Below are 12,701 nucleotides of genomic sequence, written 5' to 3'. Positions count from 1 at the left end.
TTTTAGCATTGCCTTCCACAACAAACATTATACACAAAGAATAGCCCTGAATAATATAATACTTATTATAACATAACATGGGGAGTAATGGGATGGTAATAGGATGGTATGGTCAGGAAAAGTTTAGGTTGAAAGCAGGATTGGTTTTGCAGTAGATGTAAGAGGATAGAAGACGAAAAAAGAGAGGCAAAAGAGAGAGCCGGAGAGGTAAACATATTAAAGCAGCTCTTCTATGCTGGGATTGCACCTAACCTCAAGTTCGATAACCACAAAGAAGTCACCCATAAAACACACACACATACACACACACACACACACACACACCCTCACCTTCCTGTGCGCTGTAATTCAGGTCCTTCATGGCCTCCGTGCTCCTCGGGCTCTCCCAGCTCGGTCACTCCATTAGGTAAAGGAGGAATTTTTCTTTTCTCCTGGTGAAACAAAGACAACATTAACCTCAACTACTTCCAAGCTTTATATGCTTTCATCCTTTCATGCTTTCAATCCTTCATCCTCCAAATTATTTTTTAAAGCTTATTAACCATATTTTTGAATATCCAATATTTTCTGTTGATTAATTGCACTTGCATTGCTAGCATTTGCATCATGGTTCCCGTGGCAACAAAGCGCACGTGTGCCCATGTTCTCATTAAAACCCTCTTGTGGGTTTATTTCTTTGCAAAGTCTTGTCATTGTTGAGACCAAATGCTACAACCAGTAAAAAAAAACAATGACCACTAGTAAAAACTAGTAAAATAAATACATTAATACATAAATAAATAAACACATGCATACAAATCCTGAGTGACAAGCAGTGACCACCAGTGAGGGCCAGTGAACACCAATAAAAAAAACAGTGAAAAACATTAAAAACCAGTGCAAACAAGAAAAAAAATACACCAGTGTTAAATGGAAGAGCCTTAAAACAAATAAAAAGCTAAATGTGGTCAAGGCTTGTTGCTATTTATTTGTTCACTACACTGAATGAGTGTTTCAGGCTTCACCTGAGACGGCACGTTCTTGGGTGGCTCTATTCTGATGCTCGGGTCCCACTCCCCTGGCGGTAACACAGTCACCTGGTCCAAAAACTCATCAATTCCAGCCACCAAGTCACTGCGGTCCTTCGCCTTATACGCCACATCATGGAACACCTTAAAAGGAAGTGAAACAGATCACCAATTTTAGACCAATCTAAAAAAAAAAAAAAAAAAAAAGGAGAGATGATTGGAATGGCATGAAACAGCGCTGACCTCGTCTGTCATTAGTGTGGCAATGGAGCGTCCGATCTCGTGGTACTGAGGTCCTTTTCCCATTGGTCCCAGCAGTATAAACAGAAATCTGAATGATCACACACGTGAGGGCAATAAAACTGACGGTTGCTAGACAAAAGCATATTGTATTCTATAGAAGCAAGATTCTGCCATTACTACAGATTTGTGCTTTTAAGTGGATCTTCTTGGGGCACACCTGGTGGTAATGGGGACCTCAGCCAGGCCGTTAAGCAGCACAGCTGGAGAAAGCCTCACAAACGCCACCACTGGCTTCTCCAGGAACTCCAATTCTCCAACCAGGATATTTGACGCCTCGGCACCTGGTGGGATCTTCTTCATAAAATGGAGGTCTATCTGCAAAATTTCAACGAGGTCCATTTACATGTTTGATAACTTCCTATGTGCTCATCTAGTTAAAAAAGATCAGTATTGGGTTGAATGTAGGAACTAGATGTACCTTACTAAAGTCCACTGCACTGTTTTCTCGACTGCCATCGCCTCTGCCTTCTGGGCAGCACGGTTGTGACTGCGGAGACACCATCTGACCTGAGAACAGGAATGAGCACTTTGAGTTGTATTACCACTTGATCCAAATAAAAATTAGAATTTATTATAAAAAAAAAAAAAAAAACCTAATGAATAGGTTCAAGAATCAAGATTTTTTTGCTTTATGAGAATCTGATGCACATCAAGATGATCAGATTCACTCAATCAAGTTTTTAAGTAAACTTTATGGATCAATGGAATATAATTTCTTTGGCACAGGGTCAAGTTTAATGAGACAATCAGTTTCTTAAGGTCCTAAAGTCAAATATACAAAATCAGATATTCATGAATATCAGATCAGGGCTAAAAAATGTTAATGCAGCATTGATTCGTTGTTGATTTTTCCATAGCAGTGATTTTCTGAAGGACCGAATGAATTATACCGATGACAAACCAGGTCTAAAGCTACTTATGTTATTCGTAGGTAGAAGCACGTTACTTACACAGCGATAGACATGTTCAGGCTGTATAAAATATAACAATCTGAACTGGTCATCTATCTGAGCATCACTGCACATCAACATCAAACATTTAGGTTTCAGCACCAAATACTGGACAGCTCCCTTGAATATAGCCAAGTGGAAGGTTCTCCAACAATAATTTGTGAAATTCCAGAGTAATTTATATATTTAAGTATATATAAAGAACGTGTCTCACTTCTAATAAACATAGGAAGAGAAAAGGAAGTAAAACTTAAGAAAAATAGTACAAACTATAAACTTTATATAATGGAATTTCATAACACTTTTTTATAAGCGCTAAACCAACTGCGAAGAGAATGCTATAGCAGCTGTATAGGACTACTTCCTTGCTCTGACACAAGAGTCTACATTTTATAAGGTCGATAATCCCTTACTGTTCTATGGTTGACCATTTGCTTCTGTGTTAATGTGTCTGAAGTCTCAACCCTTGGTTGCAAAAATCTATGGGGGCAAACTGGGCCAAAAAAGTGCACTTATTTACATCTAGAAATGTGAGCAAATTAGATCGCATTGACTTATATTTTGACGATCATCTACCAAAAATGTTTCATTTCCTGTATCAGACTCACTGAGCATATGCTCTGTCTCTTTTTCAATTACTTAATAAACAGTAGTTTGATTGATGCTTTGGACTTTGGCTGTGTAGCTGTGTAACTCTTCATCACGATGGAATTTTCTTCACCATGTATGTTGAGAGTTAAGCTTATTACCGTTCTTATCCATAGAGTGTGGCTCTGACTGCTTTTTTCCAATGTCAGCAAACGAGCGGACAATGGGGATGCGGTTGGCTAGTTTCTTCTGGTTTTGGTGATGGTGCTGTTTGAGAAGAGCGTTGCGGATTTTCCTGCGCACCTCCTCTCCGATAGTGACCGATATCTCATGCTGGTCGAGAACCATGTCTGAAATAGACGAAAGCAAGAGATCGGTGATTATCACAGAGCTCTGTTTTTTTTTTTCTACAACGATTTCACTCTAAGAAATATTTATTGTTGTTTATTATTTATTTACTACACCTGCAATCTCCTCCAGCGAGTGAGCTCTCATGTCCAGCATGACGATGCCATTGAGGATGCAGCTGCGCAGTTCGAACAGACTGTGCAGAGACAGTGTGGCCACGTAGGGTTTACTCCATCTCTCCCCGCCGTCCTCCACGTCCTCCTCAAATTTCAGCCATCTACAACAGCACACCACCACAGAGAACAAGGATCGATCTGTTGTCCGACAGACAACCAAATTTCCTTGCGCAACAATATTCTGTTGCGCAAGAAAAAGATGCTAGAAAAAGCTAAATAAAGCATGAACTTCACACGTACAGACACGCACTTAACCTCTGAGCACCTTTGAGAAGATTTACACTGTTTACTTATGTAACTACACTATTTAGACAGAAGCATTTTGACCCCTGACTTTACCAGCTATTTGTTGCTTCTTCCCCAAAACACAAAGATGGAGATATATATTGTACATTGAAAGCCTGCCTCCATGAAGATATTCTTTACATGGGTTGGAGTGGAAGATCTCCTGCTTTAGAGCTCTGACCTTAACTCTATTGAAGACCTTTATGGATGGGATAGATGTCACGACTCTCTCTACCCTGTCAGTAAGTGCAACAATAACCACTTAAGGGCATCTGTGAGCTCATGTATGTGGGAGGAGGCAGATGGCATTCAACTTCCTTCAGGTGTGTTACTCGTCCATGGGCCATTCCATAAGTAGCAGTTCGAAATAATGGCCTGTTTTGTGTGTCTTGTAGGAAGCACACACTATCCTTCACCTCTCCAGGCTGTCATGTAATAGAGGAAAGCTGGCTAGAATTTGGCTAGGAATTTAGCATCTGATAGAGATGCATCTTTCAATCCAGAGAATACAGCAACCAAAAGACACTACAGTTTACATAATAATGCAAATAATGTAGCACAAGTGAATTCAAAGCAATAAACACACGTGATTCACAATATGACAGCAACAGTGAAACGGCTAGTTGCGCTTCCCAGAAAACGGGCCGACGCGCTCTTATCAAGAAGGATGCACTCGGACTCGGACAGGCGGGGGCCTGGTTCACTGCACCAATCGATTGTTCGGAGTAAATCGATATACCACACTGCTTATTTTCCATAGGAAATGGAGTGGGGAGAGAATGCACTGTGTGCTCGTTACACGAATCAATTAGCAATATGAATCCCTTTAGATTACGCTAAGCGAAATTATTAATCCGAAGTATTAATCCGAATCTTCCATCACAAAAACCCACAAAACCCTTCAAGCCTATTGTTCATAATAAAGCTATTATATAATTAAATCATCAGTATAAATTTTGTTAGGTAAAGTAGAATAGAAAATAAAAAGAAATCTGAAACTACATCACGAACATCCGGCTATAAATATCCAAACTGAAAGGTTCGTGAAAGATCCGAAGAACAGATGGTGAGATTTTTAACAGCTGATATATAAATTGTGTTGACACTACACATGTAGTGTGAGAGGTGACAGACTGAACATCTGATCAAATCTAACAGCTGTATCTAATTCCAGATTTAACTTTCAAGGGACATACACACTGGCAAAAGTATTGGGACACACTTTACCAGCCGTATGAGGTTCTTCTCCAAACTGTTAGCACTATGTAATTGAATGCAGTTGCATGATTTTTTTGCCCTTCACTTGAACTTGAAAACCCAAAGCTTGTTCCAGCATGTCAAATGCCCCTATGCACAAAACCTTTAAACACCTTTGGGATGAATGTGAATGCTGACTGCACCCCAGGCCTTCTCACCTCAACTACATCAGTACTTGACTTTACTAACACACATCATTGTGGCTGAATGAGCACAAATCTCAACAATATCTAGTTGAACAGACAGACAGACAGACAGACAGACAGACAGACAGACAGACAGACAGACAGACAGACAGACAGATAGATAGATAGATAGATAGATACACACACACCTGTGTGTGTGTTTGTGTGTGTGTGTGTGTGTGTGTGTGTGTGTGTGTGTGTGTGTGTTGTTGTTGCACCTTGCAGTCTCTTTCCACTCGGCATCCTCTCCCTCTCGGAGACAAATTTCATCCAGCTCAGTGAAGAGTGCGTGAGGAATGTGCTCCTCATCCTCATCTTCCATCCCCAGCAAAAACTGCACCCTCTGAGACGGAGTGTCTGCTGTAGATGGAGAAGCAAAACGAGTCACAGAGAGCTGAAACGAGCACGATCCAACAAGCGTTCTGTCTCTCAAACTCTTACTGTATGAGGGAGAGTCCTGGCCGTCCTCAGTTCCTGAGTCTCTCTCTCTTGACCTTTTCCTGTGTCGGTGTCCATGGTGACGGTGTCGCCTGTGGGACCTCCGGCCGAGCGGGACATGCACCCCGATGTACAACGTGCGGTGGCCTACATCAGGAAAAAGCGTGCTTAGGACAGATTTGGTCTAGTGGTAGAACATGAAGTCTACTGACTTTGGGAACAAGAAAAGGAAAAAAGGATTTGGAAATTAAGATGGCAAGAGTCATATGAATAAAGATTCTTATCACCTTCTAGCTCCTCTTTCTCGAAGTTGGTATTGAGCATGGAGCGAGTTCCACCTCTGTCCAAAACGGCCTCCTCATCATTTCTCTGCATGGGAAGACACACACACATGAATGAATTTACTTACATGCTTATATACACACACAACAAAAACCCAGATCTCTTTAATACACAAATTACAGTATATGGACAAAAGTATTGGCACATCTGACTTTTCCAGCTGTATGTTCTTCTCCAAACTGTTTCCACAAATTTGGAGCATCTGCATCCGTATACTCAACCTACATTTCCAGTCAGTAGAGATTCCTGGACCTGTGGCTTTTGCAACCGGATCTGCTATTGTAGCAGAGAAATCCTTTCCATGAAGTGTTTGTATTTATTACATTTAGAACCTGGAACAAATCCAGGAGCGTCTGTTTGGTTTCAGACCCACTTACAATACAAATCTGTCTCACCACGGATCTGCTGATAGTGCGGAGATTGAGTTTTTGTACTTTGGCAAGTAGGAGTGTTGCAGGCTGTTGGAGCTTTTTCACAATAACTACCCAAGTGTCAGACCACAATATCAAAATATTCAACTCGTTTTACAACTCGAGTTATATATCACTTATAACAATTGAATAAATAACGACATATGGTTGAAAAAAAGTCAGGTGTCGAAATGCATTTGTTTTTATAGTGTATGTAGTGGACGCATCCTTAGCGAAAGAAAACGGTTTCCAGTTGAAAAGAAGGGCTTCAAGGTGAATCAGGAAAGTTGGGAGAGAGAAACTGGCGGAAACGTCCCAAAAATAAGCACCGGCCTCTGTGAGGTTGACCTTACTGTATGGTTACCATGGAAATGAGTACAGCCCACGGCCTGTTATATCTAGAACGCTATATGGATATATATATATATATATATATATATCTTCGCTATATGGACAAATGTATTGGGATAGCTAATATTTCCAGCCATATCTGGTTCTAGGAGACCCTGTTCCAGCATGACAATGCCCCTGAAGTAAAATATCTTGAGTAGCCTCTGATAGAGCTCTGAACTCAACATGATTAAACACCTCTGGGATAAATTAGAAGACTGACTGCACCCCAGGCCTCGTCACTTTACCTACAGGACTTTATTAATGCCCTTGTGGCTCTTTATATACACATACAAACATAAATAGATTCCCCACACTGCTTTTGTGTGCATCATTTAGCAGTTTACAAGTTATAATCTGGATCTTTTAATCCACAGAGGGATTACAGCCAGCCCTGGGACTTAAACAACTATTTCCACGGAGGATTTTCTGCCTGACTTTATGATAACAGAGCAGATTTGAAATATAGATGAAGTAAATACATATATAAGATGTTACACCATGGACCAGAATGCAGGCGATTAGCAGACACATTTGTCTACAATGGCTGGAATAGAAAGAACGTACAAACATTAGCAAATTCTTCCACGTTGCGTTTGTTTTTTTTAAACGATAGCGTAGGAAGGTCAACGATCAGCACGCATTAAGTCCATAAATAGCTGCTGGGCTTTTTTTTCCCCGTCTAATGTTGAGTCCAGTATTTTTTTTTTTTTTTTTTTTTTTTAAACACTGCTCCAATCCTGATCCCATTTGCAAACCAAAAATAGACTGTTAACACACGTCTCGATTAATGTATCAAAGGGCGTAGTGTTGATCGAGTGATACACATGTGTCTGTTCTGTGTCTGTACCAGCCTTGGTGGCTGGTGCTCGAGCTGTCACGTCTGTGACACAGCCAATAATGAGAGCCTGGTATCTCCATGGAAACATCCCCCCCAAAACCCCTGGGAAATTGTTTGCAGTCTGTCAGTGACATCATCAGCCTGAGACCTCGGCTCTCGTTCTGTCGAGCTCACAGAGGAGATCTGAAGGACACCGTGCTCTGTTGCTGCATGATGTTTAACACATAAACAGCACACTTCAATGGTTTCGTTCTTTTTGAAGCCATTGATAACGAATAAGACACCTGTTCGTCACTCAATAGCACACATGCGCACACACGTATTTAATTGAAGCATATCACACACACACACACACACACACACACACACACACGGGCACCCCCTGCAGCTTCCATTGTTCTATTATTAGAAAGAATCCTCAAGAAAGAGCTCAAGTGTAACAAACATGCTTCTTTATTTTCCCCCCAATTTCTTCACACCTTTCCAGAGCTCTGTCCAGAAACCTCTCATCCCCCCCCATTCCCCTCGTTCGACTTTCTGTTCCCATTGCCCTAAAAAAGTATGCTTCAGGGACACACTCCCTCTCTCACACACATTCTTATAAACATTTGCAGCACCAGAAGGCTTAAAGTCTCTATAGAGCAACAGCTCTGAAATATATATGTACTCGAGTTTCCATTCTATGGTCCAAATGGGTTACAGTAAAGGCACAGGATATATTCTGGAGATGTTTTGATGCTGCTGTATAGCATTAAATATGCATGCGCACACGCTTACTTGCGCCTGATGTTATTTTTACACAAAGCTCCTTCACTGCATAAAAGCCATCTTGTTCTCCATCTCTCTCATATGGGACAGAGCTTTGAAGGAGCTGTTAATTGCCATTATAATTGGCAAATTTTACATTTGCAGCGTACTGTATTCACGCTCTGGAGCGCTAACGAAATAAAAAAAAAAAACACCCGCCTTATAGATCTGAGGAAAAACGGATAAAATATTTGAAATAACATGGAGTCAACAGTAACTCAGATCACTCTTTACAACCATGGTGGTGTGAATAGGGTACAACAGCATAGGACCACACTCCTTTGAGGCAAAAACATAAACGTAAAACTAATATACGTGCGGGAATCATCCAAACTGGACAGCTAGAGACAGAAATGTGCATTCATCAAACTGATGCTTTTATTTAAAGCTACTTAAAATAGAAAGAGGTGTGGTTTAGGGACGTTGGCTAATCTTTACCCTGAAGTTTTAACCACTGAGCTGCTTGTAAGCCCGTAAAACGTGGCAAGATTCCCAACATGGACGCACATATATGTTCCTGAGATGACAATAAAAGACAGTGGAGGGATGCGAGATACAATTACTCTCAAATCGAATTGCCAAAAGATGCTTGTAATGCACATGTAATCTTTCGGGACAGTCCTGGTTGAACTTTTCGACGTCTATCTAAAATGGTTAAGGCTCTGGATTAGTGATCAAAAGGTCAGAAGTTTGAGCCTAAGCAATGCTAAGCTGCCTCTGTTAGGCTCTTGAGCAGAGCCCATAACCTTCTCTGCTGTTGCTCTGTATATCGGCTGACCCTGGAGTCTGATCCCAACTTCCTAACAAACTGGGCTAAGCTAATTTCAGTGTGCTGTAATGTAAATACGATTGATATTTTGATATATATCTTGTGTGTAATTTTGCCACAATATGGAAAAAATCTTCTTCACACCAGGTGTCTTCATGAGAATTTCAATTCCTCCCAAATTACTGCAGCTACAGTTCATTATCCCCATCACAAGATTTTAATGTGTGTAGGCGTTTTTGTGTTGAACAGTGACGAGTGCGGGTCAGCACTCGTTACAGAGGCTTAGCGTGAACAGCAAATCAGCGAAACGCTGCTGATCAGCGAGTCTCCGAGGGTTACGCAACACTACAGAACACCTCGCCTTCGTCTCAGGAAAACTTGCGTATACATTTAAAGAAATGATGTGTAGGAAATTACACCATAATTGTGTTATTCAAACGTGCCGTGCATCATTACACAGGGATCTGAGAACCAAAATAGCGCCAAACCAATAACATATTATACACTATATGCACAAAAGTACCTGACTTTTCCAGAAATATGTTCTTCATCCCCAAACTGTTTGCCAAAAAGATGGAGGCACACAATTATATGATGCCTGTGGGCATGCAAGTATGAAATTTTCCCTTTTCTTGAACTGAGACCCAAATCTGTGCACAAAGCCGGCTCTATGAAGATATGCTATTCATGGTTTGGAGTGGAAGATCTCCTGCTATAGAGTTCTGAAATCAAACCTACTGAACAACTTTAGATTGAATTGGAACGCTGATTGCCTCCTCAACTCACCTCGTTCAGTACCCGACTTTACTGTGTCTGTATGAGCAAAACATCTAGTGGAACATCTTCCCAGAAGACAAATCTTCGAACAGCAAATGGGAACTAAATGTGCAACGACATCGGTGAAAGATCTCCGAAGAGCACATTATTTCCATATTAAAAATATTATTCTATATTACATCATCACATATATTGTTCTCATTTAGATATAGAAAAGTTTTGTTCTTCACTACTAGGAAGACAAACCCTAAGAGGAGATCAGGTCCTACAGATCTTAATATCTCTAAAAAAAATTCTACAGCTTGCATTTCTCGATTCTTAATACGCCTATAAAAAAAAAAACATACAGATTTATAATGCCAGTCTCTCTGTGCTCTCGTTCTCTCTTCCACACGTGCACCATCGCTCCCTACTAATCTTCTCTGGGAAGCAAAACACGGATTGTTCTGCAGTTTTCTAGGACACACACGCCTTGTGACCCAGTTCTTCGCGCTGCAGAAAATCGGGGGGGAAAACTATCTATCATGTACAAAAAGCTCATTTCCATGCGTGACTGACAGCATCGCCGTGAGGCCAAATCACAATCACAATCGCAGAATCCAGAAAAACCCAGCAGGGGGATCTAATAACCCAGTGACAGAATGCAACATGGCCTGTATATTCATTTCCTTACATGCATCTGTTCCATATATACGTGTGTGTGTGTGAGAGAGAAAGAGAGAGAGAGTGCATGAATGTGTGTGTGTGTGTGTGTGTGTGTGTGTGTGTGTGTGTGTGTGTGTGTGTGTGTGTGCGCTTCTGGATTGTGCAATTGTTCCGAATCCTCAGCCAAGAGAAGCGAAAGGAGGAGATTATCAGTGCAGGGAGGGGGTGCGATCCGAGCCACGGGATTGGCCGAAAGCCTTGGGTCTGATCCCTACAGATGGTCGAGGTTGCCATGGCGACGGCGAGCTCAGCATCAGTATCCTTTCACAAAAGCCGGAGCGCTCGGCCCCACGCGCAGGCGTGACGTGGAGACGTGGCGACGTGTCTCCCTCACACACGTGCCATATCAGCACAATCAGGACACTTCATCCTGGTCACATCAACGCCTTCAACTGGAATCTGGAATCACGTGTATGGAGCAGAGGCAGCACAATGACCTTGTAATCAGCAGAATACCAGGTCTCTACGTGTCATTTCCTTCATGATCAATGAAGTGCTCCGACCTTGACAATCTCGAACCGTGATTTCGGTCTGTCAGGCGTGCGATCGCAAAGCGACAGAGAGGAAAGGAGAGAGAGAGAGAGAGAGAGAGAGAGAGAGAGAGAGAGAGAGAGAGAGAGAGAGAGAGAGAGAGAGAGAGAGAGGCACACCAGAGAGTGCCATCAGAGGGAAGAAAAAATTGTAATTAGAGATAAGCTGCAGCACTAGAAACAGAAAGGAAGGGAGGGAAGAGAAGACGGAATAAAGCCCTGGCTAAGGTTTTCCAAAGAGCGCATTGGTCTAATCAATTAATGAGCATCCAATTAACTCATTACACACAAATACAAATCTGATACATTGAAACGAGGGCACAATCTCTCACCCATTCAAACAGAAACAAGCTCAAGGACACAGCAGCTGTTACAGTCGGTCAGGTGAGATTTTGTTCCCAATGGGTTCCCTGAGGAACTCTGAGGGTTCGGTCCTACCTGGCAGTTAAAGTCGCTGCGCTCGGAGGCTCGCTGCTGCATGCTGTGTGCCCGCTAGTGCCTGATTCAGCGGCTGGTGAAGAGCTTTGGCACTTCTCAGCGGGCTCAAGCTTTACGCCAAGACAAGCCTTTCAGCGCGGCAAACCCATCTGACTGTGATTTCCAGCCTGTGTGTGTGTGTTTTTTTTTTTTTTTGGAGAAAGAGAGTCGTCCATCCACCAATCAGGAAGGAGGTTAGAGCATCGACATCACTGACTGCGTGGACTGCAGCCTAAGCTCATGTGTTTTGTGGGTGTGTGTGTGTCTGATCGGTGCTCTGCGTGTGTGCGTGTGTCGAGCTCCCTCCTTTCTGTCTCTTCTCTCATGCCTTCTCGATGTCTCAGCGTCCTCTGTGAAGACACCCGAGGCACTCTGGGAGATGTAGTGCTAACGCCCGGCGCAGGTTTGTTCCGCATGATTGTTTTTTTTTTTTATTATTATTATTATTATTATTATATCATTTGCTTTACAAATTCATAATGACTCATAGTAATACTCACACCGTGTAAGTGTAAATATGACTAAAATGCGTTGGGTTGGGGTGAGAAAGAAAAGAGCAAATCCTTCTCCTAGATCTCAGATCAGCACAACAAGACAAGAGCAATTCAACTCCCCCCTGTGTGTCCGTCTGTTCGCCGTGGTCTTTTGCCAGCTCTTCCATTTACCAACCTCTCTATCACTTACTCCCCACATTTCCCTTCAATCGTACTTTCTAAAATAAACAGATTTTTTGGATTTCCCAAATAAAAAACCTGAATGGAAACACCAGAGTGATACACTTCCTTTTTTTTTCCTCCAGGAGCTCTCCCTCACTCTGTTACATCTCGTTCCTGGAATCTCCTTCAATTAATGGCTGATCACAACTTTACATCTGACTCAACAGTGCCTGCGCCAAACGTCTCTGACCTCTTCGCAGTGACACCGGAGTCCGGCCCCCGAAAGCTCGGGTGTGATGCAATCAATAGGCAATCAAATGAGTCCATTCTCTCATGCACACTGAGCATGCACCATGCAGGACACAGATACCGACGGGCAATATGAGCACACTCACCCCTTCACTGCTGGCAGGGCTCTGGACCTGCAGAAGGACACAGACACAGGGAATACCGTCTACAA

At 42.2% G+C, this 12,701-nt stretch overlaps 1 protein-coding gene across 6 annotated transcripts in view; it reads right to left on the bottom strand.

Moving 5' to 3' along the window:
• Positions 1-12,701, bottom strand: part of slc4a10a (solute carrier family 4 member 10a) — a 352,554-nt gene that overhangs the window by 334,840 nt on the left and 5,013 nt on the right. For 3 of the 6 annotated variants that reach the window (XR_014536238.1, XR_014536239.1, XM_083557763.1), the window contains exons 2-11: positions 12,637-12,663; positions 5,825-5,906; positions 5,318-5,684; positions 3,313-3,473; positions 3,010-3,198; positions 1,729-1,817; positions 1,468-1,625; positions 1,251-1,338; positions 1,005-1,151; positions 331-431 (exon numbers count right to left, since the gene is read on the bottom strand). Coding sequence is in view for 4 of the 6 variants with exons in the window: in XM_083557763.1 (XP_083413889.1) it covers positions 331-431; positions 1,005-1,151; positions 1,251-1,338; positions 1,468-1,625; positions 1,729-1,817; positions 3,010-3,198; positions 3,313-3,473; positions 5,318-5,684; positions 5,825-5,906; positions 12,637-12,663 (1,409 nt within the window). In the remaining 2 variants the exon portion in view is untranslated. Of the gene's footprint in view, positions 1-330; positions 432-1,004; positions 1,152-1,250; positions 1,339-1,467; positions 1,626-1,728; positions 1,818-3,009; positions 3,199-3,312; positions 3,474-5,317; positions 5,685-5,824; positions 5,907-11,546; positions 11,932-12,636; positions 12,664-12,701 lie in introns of those variants that run through there. The other 3 variants (XM_083557764.1, XM_083557766.1, XM_083557765.1) reach the window with 3 other exon arrangements.

The sequence above is a fragment of the Silurus aristotelis genome, assembly GCF_946808225.1.
Source record: "Silurus aristotelis genome assembly, chromosome: 13".
Taxonomy (NCBI): Eukaryota; Metazoa; Chordata; class Actinopteri; order Siluriformes; family Siluridae; genus Silurus; species Silurus aristotelis.
The sequence above is the reverse complement of the archived record's forward strand: the minus strand, read 5'-3'. Positions and strand labels throughout refer to the sequence as shown.